Below are 17965 nucleotides of genomic sequence, written 5' to 3' on the forward strand. Positions count from 1 at the left end.
CAAAAAACAGGGAGAGCTGCTTATGTATTTTGAGTCAAGGATAAATGCTGCAAAAACAGAAAGTTGATAGGACAAATATTTTTGGAGAAATTAGCAATTTTAGCTAACCAGTAAACCATGGCTATTGTGCTGCAATATTTAAATGTTGTTATTGTGGTTCATGTTAATTTAACAGTGTTGTTGGCATAATTGATTTATTGTGTTTTTGTAGTTCAATTGGTTTTCTCAGTTTAGTTACATGTTTTGTTGCTCTTACCATGAGTGACGTACGGGCCATGTTAGTACCATGAGTAAAATGTGTAGTCGTTTAAATGTCTTCCGCCACCGTCTTTTTTGCCTAATTAAAAGCACCTGCTTACACCAGCTGTGCTTACATGCGTGGGTGCATCTTTGATCACAGACAAACTGGGGAGATCTGACATGTGCCATTTGGTATGCTTATGTATTTTGGGTCAAGGATGAATGCTGTGAAAACAGAACATTGATAGGACTAAAATTTTTGGAGAACCTACAGATATTAGCTAACAACACTGAACAGTGGATGTTGCCAACTCCTTTCTGGACTCACACACCATTCCAGGGGGTGGTAAGTCATCTTTATATTAAAAGTGTAAGTACGGTGAGTGATTTTATTTAGTAAGTTCAATGTAAGTACATAAATACGTTAAAAATACAAGGATGACTCAAGAAAGTGAAAACACTTATTTTCAATGCGGGCCGTTTAAAAATCAAATGGCAAAATACAAGATAAAATAAAATAATAATCATCTTTATGTGATAACAAGAACCTCAACAATTTATAAATACATTAAGCCAGTAAATTAACCTAAAAATATCTAATTAACAAGAAATAAGGTTTGAAAATAGGGAGGGGTGTTATTTCAAAAAATTTGGAAATCTATAAATGTTTGCATGGAATATGGAAATATACACAGAATAAACCATAGCAGGATAAATTTTGGGTCATTTGGTATATAGTATATTACATTACTGGAATACATATTGCCATTTTAAAAAATGTTTACAAAAATATCCCTACTTTGTCTCTTACCACTCCTCTGCCTTTATAGCTGCTCTGTTTAATTGGTAGGATGGTTGATTGGACACCATGAAGATGTTTTCAGCCACCCCTCTTTTATTTTTCAATTTATGCTCAATAATGAGGGTATTAGGAGTCGACAGTTGTGGGTGCACACTGCCAGCAGATTTGAAAATTCATCCCATTAATGCTGTTTGTGTCCTTTCTGTCTAGGTTCCCATGGCAACATGTCAGAAGGAAGCTCTCGCAGCTCACAGGAGGGGCTCGACGGACTCCATGGCGATAGCCGACATCAGCAGCCAACGATGCAACGGGTTGAGTGCAGGCCGCACCAACCTGTAACCAGAGTGTGCACCAGCCCTCACGCAGAGACAGGTCGGCCATGCCTCAAGCTCACTGTCAGCCCCCCAGTGGCGTCACACTACAACAGCCAATCAGGACGGGCAGGTGGTCACACGCTCACCCCTACCTCCAGACCTTACAGTGTGGCACACAGCGGCAGCAGCGGCTCTACTCACAATGACCGTTCACCTCCCCCTTATAACATCAATCACCGACTGGCCAGTTCGCAAAGCTTACCTCAGCTTGCAATGGCTCAGCAGCACCCACCACAGCATGGGAGGCCAAGTACAGCACAAAAAGATTCCAAAGAAGCACAAATGGTGCCACACAGCCTGGAGTGGCAGGACTGGCAGAGGGACCAGTGGCAGATCTGGCAGCTTCTGTCCTCGGACAATAGTGAGACACTGCCTGAAACACTGGTGTGAGCTCCAGCTTCACAGAGATCCACCCCTTTGACCCAAGTATGATCAAAAACCTCTCACTCTCCATTTTTCTGGACCTTCCATCCATCATTTACTACCATACCATAGACCTTCCATGCTTTCCCTGCGTCTTAGCGCCATGGTGTTTGTTTACGTGCACAGCTGCTGCCTTATGTATACTTTTACATCCAAGAGCCACTCGTACTTCTTGTTTAAATGGATACTAAAAGAAAAAGCTTTTTTTTTTCTTGTATGTATGTGTTTGTCATGGAGTTGGGGAGAAAAGAAGAAGAAGAAGAAAAAAAAAGCAGAACAGAAATACCTCAAAAAAAATATTTTAGACCTGTCCTCTAACAGCACCATTACCGTAATTTCCGGACTATAGAGCGCACCTGAATATAAGCCACACCCACCAATTTTAAAAAGAAAAAAAAGTACATATATAGGACGCACTTGTCTACAAGCTGTAGGTGTCCACGTTGTAACATGAGATATTTACACAGAAAGATGTTTGACAGAAAGTTTTTTAAACTTTTAATTAAATATGTACCGTAAATGCTTTTTTCCCTAAGATGTTACACTGAACTATTGACGAGCACGGCATCCAGCGCACACACGCTGTCATGCGGCATTTCCGCTCCACACTGAGGCAAAACTGAGCCTGAGAAGGCGCCGCTGGCTGATTTGACGGAGCAACAGTGGCGCAAAGTGTCCGTGTCACAGAGGGACTTTTCTTCAGCCATGACAGGGAATTAAAGTATTTTCAGACGTTTCAAAAATCAAGAGGCTTTACATGGATAATTTTTCTTCAGGATATGATTATGAATCCCACTGAACTGAACAGGTAAGACTTTATATTTACTCCATGTGTGAATTTACTCCACATGAAGACCGCAGCTTTCAGCCAATCAATGGACAGCATTAACTGACGCATTTTGACTTATGAAAAATCCATAAATTAGCCGTGTCATTGTTTAAGCCGCAGCATTCAAAGTATGTGAAAAAATTTGCAGGTTGTAGTCCGGAAATTACAGTATATTTCCTTTTGTTGTGAGCTCATCTTTAGTCCGTCACCACCACAGAGGAACAGTGGCAGATAATAGGAACGTACATCAGCATTAGCTGCTAGTTATGCCGTTTTTCCCCACTTGATTGTCCCGACACAGATATGTACGTATTCTTAATTGCTGCTAAATGTAGAGTGTAGTGTGTATTGTTAATGTAGTTTGGCCAACTGTTGAACTGCATGGTCAGACAATGTCAAACTGTGTATATACAAACGTATAAAACGTACATGTAAAGTATATCATTTGTCAATCTACCTAACGTTAAGTCATTTAATGGGCAGTTTAAATGTGTTAAACTGCTGTTTTTGTCTTTTATATTGAATGTAACATGCTTAAGTAAAATGTTTGTAGGTGGATTTAGAAAGCATGAGGCTGTGAGTTTGCTTGTACATGTATTGCTAATGTGCCAAAGTCCAGTTTTTTTAACATCAGTATATTTAATCATGCCATTATATTTGTGTAATTGTGTACCAGCAGTCACTTTTTACAACATGAAAATTGCTAGCGATCATGCACCTGAGTGTTGGACTCAACTTTGATGATGGTTTTGCTTACAATTTTTTTTTGTTTTTTTTAATATGAGCGTATTAGTTGCACTGCAAAAACTGATATCTAAGAAAGTAAAAAAAAAAAAAGACTTGTTTAAAGAAAATTTGACTTATTTTTTGTCTAAATAGAAAAATAACCTTGTCAAGAAATTTTAACATAAAAAAAAATGTCAGATTTTGGGAAAATGTATTTTCAGCTAATGTTTTTCTAGCTAATATCAAGCTGTATTTAACCAGTAACAAGGAACGATAATGGATTTCAAATCATCCAAGCAAAGGAACAAGATTGTTGTCCTTATTTTAAGATGGAGGCTAATCTTAAAATAAGAATTTTGTCTAGTTTTAAGGCACATTTTGATTATTCAGTGTCTCGACAAGTAAATTTTTCTTACCCAATTGGCAGATTTTTTTTTTTTTTTTTTTTTTTTTTTGCTTAATACAAGACAGTTTGGCTAGATTTTGGATTACTTATTTTGAGATGGACAGTTTTTGCAGTGTGAGGAAGTTTATCCATAAGAGTCAATGGAGCACTCGTCCTGGGTTTTAAAAATCCACCATACCCTCCATATAGCAATGAAGCAATGCTAACGACTTACATACTGTAAACTGACACATTTCTTTTTGTTCTTCACCACCACAGTGTAGAGCAGGTAGCTCAGTGGAATAAGGACTTTGGCAACAGAAACGTAGGCCAGGGTTCAATTTTTATTCATTCTGCCTGAGTCCTTGGACAAGACTCATCTGCATTGACACCAGTCTACCTGGCTGCAAAATGAGTACTGGTCTTGGCTGGGGTAGTAACCTATTTTTGACTACTTTCCTGTCCAAGGAGAGTGGTAGACTGTCATCTGTTTCACGTGAAGTAATCGGCCTCAGAACCTGAATATGAATTACTGTACATATGCCACCACAATGGCATTGAAATGAAATGTGCTTGTTCTGTAGACTTTCAATTCAAGGAGTTTTATACAATTGTGCCATTTCCAGAGGCCATAAGTAATTGGATAAAGTAAATATAGGGATTAAATGTACATATACTGGTCATTATGTTGACAGCCAGTTTGCCCAAGGGAGACTTGAGTTAAAATTTGATCTGTTTTCTTGTATGGAAATTAATAATGTAATCAGTAAATGGTTAACATGAGAGTTTTGGTAAACCCCTTAAATTATATTTAAAAGTCTGTACTACAAGCATGTCTTGATTGTTTCATTTCAGCTCCACTGTGATTGTGTAGATTCAGAATTAGAAAAAAAAAGTCACTGTTTAAATACATATCAACCTGACTCTATGTTCGTGGCACAAAATGTCTGAAGAAATATGTCCAGCTTAATGTACTTTTTTCGAGATAATCCGCAAGTATGACAATTAGACATTTTTAATTATACTCAGAAGGTCCAGAGTAACAGAGATTTAAGTACTGAACAAGTACAGACCCAAATGCTGACCTCTCCACCCAGTTTTTTTCAAAATCAGGCTGAAACATTTTGACTTACAGTAAACACAGAGGCAAATAGTACTTTATTTGCCTCTATTCCCCATTACAACCTATGAAAGTATAGTAGTCGGTCATAGGGTGTAATGATTTGGTGCAAAATTCTGGAATAAATTATACTCAGAATTAAACAGGAACTTTTGAAGTTTTCATCCTGGGACTAACAACATCAAAGCTAAGCATCTATGCAATGTAATGATGTGGCACGAGCTAAAACTGTCAAACTCTTTCTTGTTGCCATCAATTTGGCCAAAAAAGTCATTCGTAGTGTCTGCTTGTTTGGACAGAATGAGAATCCCTGCGGGAGTAATCCCAGGAAATCCAAAGCAGTCTCTAAAAATATAACGCAATGCTAAAATACCCTTGGCCATAAGTGCATTGTTTTTTTTATCATTTGCAGTTGTTTAATTCATTGTTAAGATCCTATTGTCTTACGTACAATTTGTATATAATCAAATCAAATCATCATTTGTACATGTTGTGCAAATCAAGGAATATTTGTAGATCACCCTCTGTGCATTTGCAGTTATTAGTGAGACAAATTTCACTCCATAGGAAGTTAGCTTTGAGTTAGTGAAAGTTAGTGTGCAAGCTAACGTCCGCAAAATGTCTTGTAAATGACTCCAGAGGTGTTATCAGGTTACAAAAACAGGGTTTTGAGTTTTAGAAGTGTTTATTTCTCACTAACGTTTACATAATATACTAGAAACAAAGCTCTTAGCAAGTTACTACACCAGGAAGTGATGTCACCATGCTAACCTCAGTGAAATGTCTTGTAAATAAGTTCAGACGTGTTATTAGGTTCCAAAAGCAGTGTTTTTAGTTTTAGAAGTGTTTATTTCTCACTACCTTTTACATAATATGTGAGAAATGTATATAAACACACAAAGAGGTTTTGAAGAGACCAATAACTGGTGTCATGGTGCAGCTCTACTCTGATTGGCTGTCACACATGTCACTCAAAAACAAAACGGATCAGACTGAAACAGAATTTGACTTTTTAACCTCTTAAAATACATCGAGGTTAGCCATCTTTGAACTTGTCCAAGGTCTCTGTCCCAGTAATGTTCCTAGTGAATTTCAAGATTCTGACAGGAATAGGACTGGACTTATGCAAAGCACAGACAGATAGATAGACAGATGGACAAAAAGCCTTTGCAATACCCGATGGCCATATTTGATGGCCTCGGGTAATGACTGATTATAATAATTTAAATCTTCCCTTAGCTCTGAATAGCTCTGTCCTGCTGTAAACAGAAAAACAAGCCCCTCATTGACTGTCAACTTGAAATGACTTCATCCTTAAAAATAAACAAAGCTAAGGTAAAATGGTAACTAGCTAATTAGCCATTTTAAAACATTTCTTTAGTACATCTGTACAGATTCTATCCATGCTACCAAGCATTTCTAATGCCATTTTGACAGATTTGGTGATTTACTTAGACAAGATTAACTTTCCCTGCCTATACCATTACATTAGATAGCTGTTTAACCCATAGCCCTGTGTTAGCTTTCTAACAAAACCACATGGATTTGTCTTGAGTGAAAGGTTGAACCCAAAAATGTAAAAGTAGAGCCCGGCATGAAAAATTCCAGTGGTCACCATGAAAATAATTAAACGCTCATAAATAAATAAATAAATAATTTGCAGTCGCTCCATATTTTACATTTCTAATTATTCTAAAATGCCAAACTTATTAACTAATAAACTGACTTGTATCTATCCTGGATAATGCAATTGTTTTGCTAAATAATAATAATAATAATAATAATAATAATAATAAAAATCTTTAAAAAATAGCTGTAATTTTCTAGATCAGAAAAGTGTCCTATGTTTCATTTTCTGACAATCTTTATTATAATAAATATTAATGCAGTTTAATACTTGTATTTTACACAGTCTGGTGGTGTATGGATTGCTATAATATATAACTGGGCACATCACAGAGACGACATGACCATACAGTCGGTGACTATACATTATAAATGTCTGTACACTTCTATTAATGACTCAGACCGGTTTAGAACATGATTATAAAGCTTGTCTACGAAGCTTTTATGGAATCGTTGCATTTAATCTTGTGATTTAAAATCCTGTGTTGTGCTGAATCCAAGTCAAAGTGTCCAGGTGTTTGCAAATTACAATCGAGTGGGTATTTGCTGGCAAATATTTAATTGTTAATCTAATTGTAATAAGGCACTTCAGCATTAATTCCCATATTTGTGCCACTTTTATGTGGCATTGAGGGAGTCATCTAAAAAAAAATGTTGGTATGGCAATGCTGCCATCTAATGTCCAATCATGTACATTAACATGCTACGTCCCACTTTTCACCGTTTCCATGGGGACTCATCTGCGCTCACTTTGGGGTATTTCTTTATAAAGCACCTTTGTTTTGTAAAATAATCTGTGAGGAAATAAATGTGACATAAATGTCGTTCTTACAGAATGCTTCTCCAGGCATTGGTCCAAATTTCATACTGATACCTATTTTGTGAAATGCTTTGTGTTGTGTATCCTTTTGAGTGTTGTAATATATAAATACAGTATAACAGTTTTGGTCAAGAAAACAAAGCAAAATGAAGAAAGACTCGAACTAAGGCCCGAACTTTGTTCCCCCAAATAAAGATAATTTTGTGTCTTGTTGACTTCATTCCGAAACTAAGAACAACTTAATGTTGTGCTATTTCTGTTGTTGCTTTTGTGGGGTTTACTGGTTCCAAGTGTTAATGGAATGTCAAGTAATTGCTTTTGTACTGAGTGCCATCATCAATATGTTACAACTGAATAAAACTTGATAATGTTTACACTTGCTGATCATTTTTACAGGATTTCACAATGTACTTTATTACAGTATGTATTACAGTGCAATATAATATCATGGCTTAATTTCACATCGAACGTATTAGGGGCAGCAGGATACCACTTTTGAGTGTCCAATATGATATGACACTGGAATTTTCAGTATCTGTCAATACCATTCTGACTCCATTTTCAATGTCTTAAAACAACTAATCTGTTTTTTATCATCGAACAAAACATCCAACTCAAACTGTAAAATTAATATTCTACTCCCGACTACACATGACAACAACATGACTCGGATGTGCAACAGAAGACTTGGCTTGGATCTCATCCCTCCTCCCCACTCCGATATCCATTCCAGTAATTTTGTCCGATATTGGACTGATCCCGATGTGAAATGTTGTATTGGTGCACAACTATCACATATGCAGTGTGGTTCAATGCACTATAGTTTGTAGCACCATTACTGACTATTACATCATAGTACAGTAAACCAATGCTCAATATACTTCTACAACTTTATAATAGTATAGTGTTAAGTATTATCATAAGATAAAAGTCAGAATACACTGACATTTATTACATATTTGAATTCATTCTGGTTATCACATTAAAAGTGTTTTATATACTAGCGCAGGCACCTGTCTTTGGTTGAGTGAAGAGCAGTTGCAAAATTGTGTTTTTTGTAAAAAAAAAAAAAAAAAAATGTAAGCACACCGTTGGAGCGCATCAACACTTTTTGTACAGTTTTGTAGAACTGAAGCACTCACAGACTGCTGTTGTTCAGTTTTTTAAAAGCGATGTATAATTCTAAAATAATCAAACTTATGCTGTTTCCTAAGTCTTCAAATATTTATTTTACATTTTGATTGTTTCATTTTTTATTTTATTGTTTCATTTTCCGAACTTTAAATTGTCATTAGGTCTGCGTGTGGGTGTGAATGTGTTTGTGTGACACGATCTCAGATAACTACTTGAAGATGAGTGTGTGTGTTTCACGTTCTGTATTGTACAGAATAAGAAAAATTAATGCTATTATTGCAGACACTCCAATACAGTAGGTGGCCGTATGCACCTCTAAAGCTGGTTTGGAATCTGCTGATGAAGCCAAAGAAGAAGTAGTTTTATTTTTGATATCAACTGATCAGTGATTGTCTGGCAGTGATTTCTCCTTCCTGCTAGACGTGATTTTGGCAACCACACTGAACTCTCACGAGATGTTGGCGAGACCAAAACAATGACAACAGTGAAACCTTAGAGATGCATAACAGAAAGAAATCGGTCTGCACTTGACAGTGGCACAACATTTCAATGCAAAAATATTTAATTCCCAACCACAATTTATGACCTGTGAGGTAACTGGAATGTGGCATTATCGCTGGATTCTTGTTCGAAGAGAGTCTACAACTTCCCCTGGATGGGACTATGGTTGCCACCTATCAGAAATGAAAATAAAGGTTGCCCACCACAGTTCCTTGGGGTCACTACCACCACCCAAGGAGTGGTATATTTAATTTTGAAAAAGCACTTAGTCATACTTAATGCTTTAAGTGCTTTATGAACACAAAACTGTTAATGATAAACCGTGCAGTCACTGAAGTGTGTATTAATAAACATAAATATTAAGAAAAACAGACCAAGAATTTTAATCTTTAAAGTGAGGACATTTTTAAGAGGAAATAAAAAATACAAATACTTGTTTGCCTACAGTTTGGCTTGTACCCATTGCCACTAATGCTGTCAAGCCAGGGGTTTGACTCCTCCAACTCATGCCTGTACATTTGCAAACATTCTGCTTCCTTGGACGTGGTGGAGTTTCGAGTGTAGACATGCCAGGCAACCAGTGACAGGGCCAAAAAGGTGGGCACACAGAGATGCAGACGTGACAGTCTGAGGTCTATCCGCTGTACCTCGCGTTGGGTTATTGCTACAGGACCCGACACAAGGTACAGAGAATGACATTGGCAGCCTTTAATATTTCCTGTGTTTTATTTTGTTCATTATTCAGTTCGTGAGTGTGTGAGGGACATTTATGAAAATACGGAACAATTTACGCCCCGTATTAATTTTATACTAGATGCAACAATTAATTAACAAATAAAGGAAAATTCTGTATTTTAAGGGATGGGTGGCAATCCTATAGGACACACATCTGATGGAGGTTAGTTCTCCAGCCAAAGTCAACACCCATTTTACAGCTGAGACAACAAGTGCCTTCTCCAAGGGCACGTAGTATGACTGGGAACTGGACCCAGTTTGACATGTTGGTATCCCAACTCCTTGTCCCACTGGGCTACCTTTTTTTTCTGAAAAATTGCTGTCATATTTTTCCTTGCATATACAATGCTAGTCTCAAGAATCTGGCACTCAGTCATGGCTGTTCAACCAGCCAACAGAATATTGATTTGCTTTCCAGGAACATGAACATTTGAGGCAATGGTGTGCACGTGTTCTTTCATGAAAGTTCTGGAAACTGCCAGCCAATGTGTTCTACATATAGCTGATCTGGGAGTTGCTCCAATACTAGAGTCCTCACTTAAACCTCTCTTGGAGTGCACGACACATTAGATGTAGCTCATCAATGAAACCACTAGAGGTCAGAAAAGAGTTTTGACTATAACTGAACCCCAAACCAAAACTGAGCTCCTGCATTTTTTTTTTAGTCTTGTTTCTTTATTGTATATCCTAAAACACGATATCATATCAAATTATAAATTTTGGAAGTAAATCCTGGTCCAACCAACCTTTTTTTCTTTTTTTTTGGGGGGGGGGGGGGGGGGGGGGTGAGTCAAAAACAAAACAAAATAAAGAATAGGTGTGAACTCAGTGGTCTTGATAGCAGTCCAGGAAGAAAGGAAAAGGGGCCTGAAATAAAAAAAAAAGATTTCATGGCTTTTGGTTTCAGTTCTCTTCAGCTATGCCTGATAGCGTCATAAATCACCTTACGGACCCCGGAGAAGTGAAATTAACTGCTCGCAGGCCATTAGACACGTTCCAAAAAGAGAGCGAATTAGCATTTGAGCGTGTGACTGACAGATGAAGTGAGATAATAATTGACACGCAGACAACAAACTCCATCTCATTCCATTAATGAGTCAGAGAATAATTACGCCAAAGTCAATAAAGTTTTGGCACCAACACAGTCTTGAAGAATAAGACTTGGAGTGCGGTTTGAGCCATGTCGCTTTTTACCCCTGAATTTAATAATTATCATCTTTGTTCACAACCAGTACGGAAAGTTTGCAGAGTAGCTCCAATCTTTCATCTCTAATGGAGGTACACACATTTGGCTTTCATTAGTTTCATTTTCCATCCATATTCCTCCCCTCACCAGATGCCACAAGACCAATTAAGCATTTCTTCTGCTTTTTTGCATATCGCTTGAAATGAACATGTCCCACGATCAGCTCAAAGAAGTTCTGATTAATTGCTATCGGCGAAGGCAGAGGCGGTTTCCTTCAGAAGCTGCCCTCCGAGGGTTCTTCTTTCATTTCAGTTTTTAATTTTAATTTTTTTTTTTTTTTTTTTGAAAGGGAGCCTGATTTTAACATGAGTTTTGTAGGCTGTAACAACAAAGTGTACCCATTTTACTTTTGCAGATAAAAAAAAAAAAAAAATCATAACTCATAATTTACAGATCATCATTAATTGTGGAGTAATTTTTATTTTCCATGTGCAATTAAGTTTTTGAGCAATTAAGAATGACACAGATTCTGTCATATTTGAAGTACAATGCAGAATTTCCGATTCACCTTCAGCGCTTTGACATCCAAATCCACTGACATTTACAGGAATTGCAGTTAGTGTTACAGTCAGGTCCATAAATATTTGGTCAGAAACCAGTAAAAAAACAACAACAACAACAAAACATCTGGTTTTGACCTCCAATGGAACAAAAGAAAACTCTCTGAAACTGTTTGTCACTGTTTATAGGCCTCCTGGCCCATATTCTGAATTCTTAGATGAATTTGGTGCGTTCATCTCTAGCCTGTCAGCTAGTGCAGACAACATTTTGATTATTGGTGACTTTAACATTCATATAAATAAGCCCTCTGATCCCCTTTGCAACTTTGAAACTGTTTAAGGACCAGTGGCCCATTCTTGGACCAACTGTGCTGGAAATTATAAATCTCTCATTAACTTCTGGATCTGTTCCTAAATGTTTCAAGTCTGCAGTGATTAAACCATTACTTAAGAAATCCAATCTCGACCCTATTGTATTGAAGAATTATAGACCGATATCAAATCTATCATTTTGTTCTAAAATCCTGGAGAAAGTGGTTTCACGACAGCTCGTGGACTACCTCACTGAGAATAATCTTTTTGAGCCACTGCAGTCTGCTTTTAGAAAATATCACTCCACAGAGACAGCACTTACTAAAGTAGTGAATGACCTTTTGCGAGCAGTGGACTCAGATACCACTACAGTCTTGGTGCTGCTGGATCTTAGTGCTGCGTTTGATACTGTGGATCATCATATTTTACTCAGTAGGCTGGAGAATCACTTTGGGATCACTGGAACTGCTCTTGCATGGTTGACGTCATACCTGTCCAGTCGTTCTTACTGTGAATTGTGGCACCTCCTCTAATCGTAGGGACATGACGTTTGGGGTTCCGCAGGGATCCGTTTTAGGCCCCCTGCTTTTTTCCCTTTATGTAGCACCCCTTGGGAATATACTGTGGCGCTTTGGGATTCCCTGTCATTGCTATGCTGATGACACTCAATTGTACATGCCAATAACTGCTGGTAATCTCATTCACATAAAATCTTTGGAAAATTGTCTTGCATCAGTAAGAAGTTGGATGTCTAGTAACTTTTTATTTTATTCTGATAAGACTGAAGTTATGGTTCTTGGTCCAGCGAGGTATCGGCATCAATTTGATCAGCTAGCACTTAGCTTAGGTTCGTGTGTTATACATCATACAGATAAAGTGAGGAACCTTGGAGTAATTTTTGATCCTACGTTGTCCTTTGATCTCCACATTAGAGACATTACGAGGACTGCTTTCTTCCATTTGCGAAATATAGCGAAGATTCGTCCCATCCTGTCTATGGCTCATGCTGAGACTTTGATTCTTGCATTTGTCTCTTCTAGATTGGACTATTGTAATGCTCTATTTTCTGGCTTACCGCAGTCCAGGATTAGGGGTCTTCAACTGGTTCAAAACGCTGCTGCCAGGCTTTTGACACAAAGCAGAAAGTTTGACCACATTACACCCGTTTTGGCGTCCCTGCACTGGCTTCCTGTTCCTGCAAGATCGGATTTTAAAGTACTGTTATTAGTTTATAAAATTGTACATGGACTTGCACCTCCCTATCTGGCTGACCTGGTAAGCCCCTATGTACCAGCTCGGGCCCTGCATTCTCAGGGTGCAGGACTTCTGTGTGTTCCCAGGGTGAATAAAAAGTCTGCCGGTCACAGAGCTTTCTCCTACCGTGCCCCAGCTCTGTGGAACGATCTCCCGGCACACACACACACACACACACACACATATATATATATATATATATATATATATATATATATCTGTTTCATTCCACCATGAAGCTGAATAGTGATCCAACAGGTAAAACCTGCACAATTCCCAGTTTCTTAAGTCCTTCAAAGCTGTCATGGGTTTTCTTGGTGGCTTCCTTTACTACAACCCCTGGCAAAAATTACAGAATCACTGGCCTCGGAGGATGTTCATTCAGTTGTTTAATTTTGTAGAAAAAAGCAGATCACAGACATGACACAAAACTAAAGTCATTTCAAATGTCAACTTTCTGGCTTGAAGAAACACTATAAGAAATCAAGAAAAAAAAATTGTGGCAGTCAGTAACGGTTACTTTTTTAGACCAAGCAGAGGGAAAAAAATATGGACTCACTCAATTCTGAGGAGTAAATTATGGAATCACCCTGTAAATTTTTATCCCCAAAACTAACACCTGCATCATATCAGATCTACTCGTTAGTCTGCATCTAAAAAGGAGTGATCACACCTTGGAGAGCTGTTGCAAGGAAGACATCAAAGTGTCAAGACAGAAAACTTAAAGCAGTATGTCTCAAAAATCGAAAATGCACAACAAAACAGATGAGGAACGAATGGGAGGAAACTGGAGTCAACGTCTGTGACCGAACTGTAAGAAACCGCCTAAAGGAAATGGAATTTACATACAGAAAAGCTAAACGAAAGCCAACATTAACACCTAAACAGAAATAAACAAGGTTACAATGGGCTAAGGAAAAGCAATCGTGGACTGTGGATGACTGGATGAAAGTCATATTCAGTGATGAATCTCGAATCTGCATTGGGCAAGGTGATGATGCTGGAACTTTGTTTGGTGCAGTTCAAATGAGATTTATAAAGATGACTGCCTGAAGAGAACATGTACATTTCCACAGTCACTGATGATATGGGGCTGCATGTCAGGTAAAGGCACTGGGGAGATGGCTGTCATTACATCATCAATAAATGCACACGTTTACGTTGATATTTTGGACACTTTTCTTATCCCATCAATTGGAAGGATGTTTGGGGATGATGAAATCATTTTTTTCAAGATGATAATGCATCTTGCCATAGAGCAAAAACTGTGAAAACATTCCTTGCAAAAAGACACATAGGGTCAATGTCATGGCCTGCAAATAGTCCGGATCTTAATCCAATTGAAAATCTTTGGTGGAAGTTGAAGAAAATGGTCCATGACAAGGCCCCAACCTGCAAAGCTGATCTGGCAACAGCAATCAGAGAAAGTTGGAGCCAGATTGATGAAGAGTACTGTTTGTCACTCATTAAGTCCATGCCTCAGAGACTGCAAGCTGTTATAAAAGCCAGAGGTGGTGCAACAAAATACTAGTGATGTGTTGGAGCGTTCTTTTGTTTTTCATGATTCCATAATTTTTTTCCTCAGAATTGCGTGATTCCATATTTATTTCCCTCTGCTTGGTCTAAAAAAGTAACCGTTACTGACTGCCACAATTTTTTTCCTGATTTCTTATAGTGTTTCTTAAAGCCAGAAAGTTGCCATTTTTGTGTCATGTCTGTGATCTGCTTTTTTCTACAAAATTAAACAACTGAATGAACATCCTCCGAGGCCGGTGATTCCATAATTTTTGCCAGGGGTTGTACACTCCCTGCATAATCACTCAGTTATTGAAAATTTCTTGTTTCAGGCAGATTGAGCATAAAGTACCATACTCTGTGTACAACTTAATGACCAATGTAAACAAAGTACAACACATATTTAGCAACTTGTAAAGTCACATCCCTGGTTTGTGTTGAAAGAAAGATACAAAGAGGCTGTAAAAGTCATGATGTGCAGAAACAAAAGTCCTCATAATTAGGTTGTTCAATGAGGGAATAACCCTGTTGTGTCTGATGATTTGCAGACGTTCTTGCTGGTTATACGGTTGCAAATTGAGCTTTAAAAAGGAGTTTTATGGCAAATGGCTGTTTGCGACTGCATAACAGCATGAACATCCGTAAATTATCAGACACAAGGGTATTACTCTAATTCTAATTCAATTCCATCATTTGCATGGTTTATTTTTCTGTAGGTAATTCGGTCAGCGAGGCTTAGAGTCGACCTGAGGCAGTGTCGCTACAGAGGTCAGGGTGCGGAGTAATCCATCAACTGTGAAAATCCATCAAATGTGAAATGGGAATTCTGTATCAGAATCCACATCTATACTTTCATATGGTAGCCTGAAGTCACCCATTTCGGCGGCTGGGGTACGCGACTTTCTCTCGCTCTCAGCTAACAGCGCTAACAGCTAGCAGTGCATGCAGCTGATGTTCTGTTGAATTGCTTGTCTCGTTGCATAAAATGACAGTTCCGCATCCCGACAATATTGCACATGGGTGCACATGCACAGTTGTGCGGAAGACAGGAATGACAATGACATCTCGTCAGAACACCGGCCAGGGTGCGGAGTAATACATCCAAATGTGAAACAGTCGAATATTTTGCCAGTGTTACCCTGATATTATACAGTCTGAAATCTCACACGCTTAACCAATCAGATTTGCAGAAAAAAAATTAGTTTTGCCTCTGAAAATGTAGGGATTGCAACACACACAAAAAGTAAAAAGTAAAAAAAGTAAAACTTTTCAGCTGTTCCCACAGCACATGCATTTTGGATCTGCATGTTGATTTGGTAACAAATTCTACACCGGATGCCCTTCCTGACACATCTCCACCCCTGCTGCATTTCTCCATGTAATGTGGAGGTCCATGAGGAAGGGCAGCCAGTGTAGAATTTGTGCCAAATCAACATGCAGATGCAAATTGGATCTGCTGTGAAAACAAGGGGAACAGCTGAAACGTTTTACTTTTTAGGAATAAAGACAGTAAAATTCAATGAAAATATTCAGCTGATAATAGGGAGGGGATTTATTTCAAAAATTTTTGAAATCTATAAATTTTTGCATGGAATATGGAAATATATATGGAATAAACCATAACAGTATAATTTTTGGGTTATTTGATTCCAAAAACCCATATGGATGGAGCGTTTGAAAATTTCAAGTAACGCGTGTGTCGTATATGTGCTGTTGACGTAGAAAACCACTCTGTTGCTTACAATTAGTTCATTGTGGCCATGTCATTCTTTACATGTGATGATTATACTCAACTGATGTTCCTGAAATTAATTTTGTTTGTTACAATTGATCGTAACATACAGTATGTACGGAAATTAGTTTTTTTTGTCAATTACTCTTAAAAAACACCAGATAGGCTTATTGTTACTATAGAAGTTGAATATAAACTTGGGGTCAAGCAACATTTGGAGCCAAATTTCAAGTCTATATTTTTGGCGATTTTCGAACCCGATATCTTCACTGGCTCTGTCCATATGGGTTTTTGGAACCAAATGACCCACAAATTATACTCTTATGGTTTGTTCCATGTATATTTCCATATTCCATGCAAACATTTATAGATTTCAATTTTTTTTTAAATAACACCCCTCCTTACTGATAATTGCTAGTAAATGTTACTTGAGTGATTCTTTTGGATAAACTAATATATGCAAGTCAAATTTACTAAAAAAGAATTCTCCTTGTAAAATTTACTTGGAATTTTACTTGGAAAAAAAAATAAACTTGCTAGGCTTTTTCATGTAAATATCACTCCAAATTTTCAGTGTTTGATTGCTCCATATCTTCTCCATTGTGGTGGTGTACAGATGAAAAATAATGAGTCACTGTCCAAATACTTATGGGACTCACTGTACACGGAAAACCTCAATTGTAGTGGTTTAAAAGTAACTTGAAAAAGTGAGTGCTCATCTGTTTCGTTATAGAAGTGTGCTTCAGGATGTCATGATGAAATTGAACGAGGTTTTTTGAAGAAAAAGCAACTCAAACCCATATGTTAGGTCAAGAACAGCCTGCAGTAAGAAGGCTAATCAATGCCAAAGTCACAAATCAAGAAGACTTCACACAGAGTTTTTCTTCCTATTTTATACATCTGCCAGGTTAACCCACTGGAGTACACTCAAAATAACAAGAATAAAGTGAGATCAGCTGTGAATGGTTCATCCCATCTCTGTTGCTGCAGGTAGCAAAGCTAAATGTGTAAAGCTGTTTGCTGCAAAGTCTTTGTATTGAGTGTACTTCACAATAAAAACATTTTAAATTAACATCAGAGGCACAGCAAACACTTAGTTTGAAAGATGCAATTTCATTGTGACGTCCAAACATTTGTGAATTCTGTCAACATTAGTTAAATCTTTCCTGTAAATAGAATTACGTGTTTTGTCGGCGAATCGCTTAAAAATGCTGCATACCATGTGGGACAATGATGACATGAGCGACTCCAAAAAAATGTGAAGAGAAAAGCAGTACACTACAATGTACCACTTTACACAAATGTACTTTTACAGGAACTTTCTGAAAAGAATTTGTATTCATGAGGTCCTCATCAGCAGATACAGATCATTCCCATGTGTGGTTTAATATGGTCCAAAATCTAAACGGCTGGAGGATACATAACCAAAAATGGTTCCTGACCTGAATTCACCCTCTGTTAGTCATTCCTGAATAAATCATTTTACAATACTACAGTCAGAAAAATTTCAATGATATCTGAAAAAATAGAGAAATATAGCGACACTCCGGCGAGTGCTAAGGGGATAGTGTATCAGTGTGGAAAGTATATTCTGCTTCATTACAGTATCTTGGGTGAGACTTTGAATATCTTCTAAGTTACTTGAGGTCAAATTAAAAGTTGCATATTATAACCCCCTACATGACCTCCTA

General features: G+C 37.7%; 1 protein-coding gene across 3 annotated transcripts in view; it reads left to right on the forward strand.

Annotated features, from left to right (window-relative positions):
- LOC117514960 (rho GTPase-activating protein 6) overlaps positions 1-2082 on the forward strand; it is a 242967-nt gene extending 240885 nt beyond the window's left edge. For all 3 annotated transcript variants that reach the window (XM_034175532.1, XM_034175526.1, XM_034175539.1), the window contains exon 14: positions 1253-2082. In XM_034175532.1, the coding sequence (XP_034031423.1) occupies positions 1253-1806 (554 nt within the window). In that variant the 3' untranslated portion in view covers positions 1807-2082. The remainder of the gene's footprint in view (positions 1-1252) is intronic.
- Positions 2083-17965: the final 15883 nt, after the last annotated feature.

Source organism: Thalassophryne amazonica, chromosome 1 (assembly GCF_902500255.1).
Source record: "Thalassophryne amazonica chromosome 1, fThaAma1.1, whole genome shotgun sequence".
In the NCBI taxonomy this organism is placed as follows: domain Eukaryota; kingdom Metazoa; phylum Chordata; class Actinopteri; order Batrachoidiformes; family Batrachoididae; genus Thalassophryne; species Thalassophryne amazonica.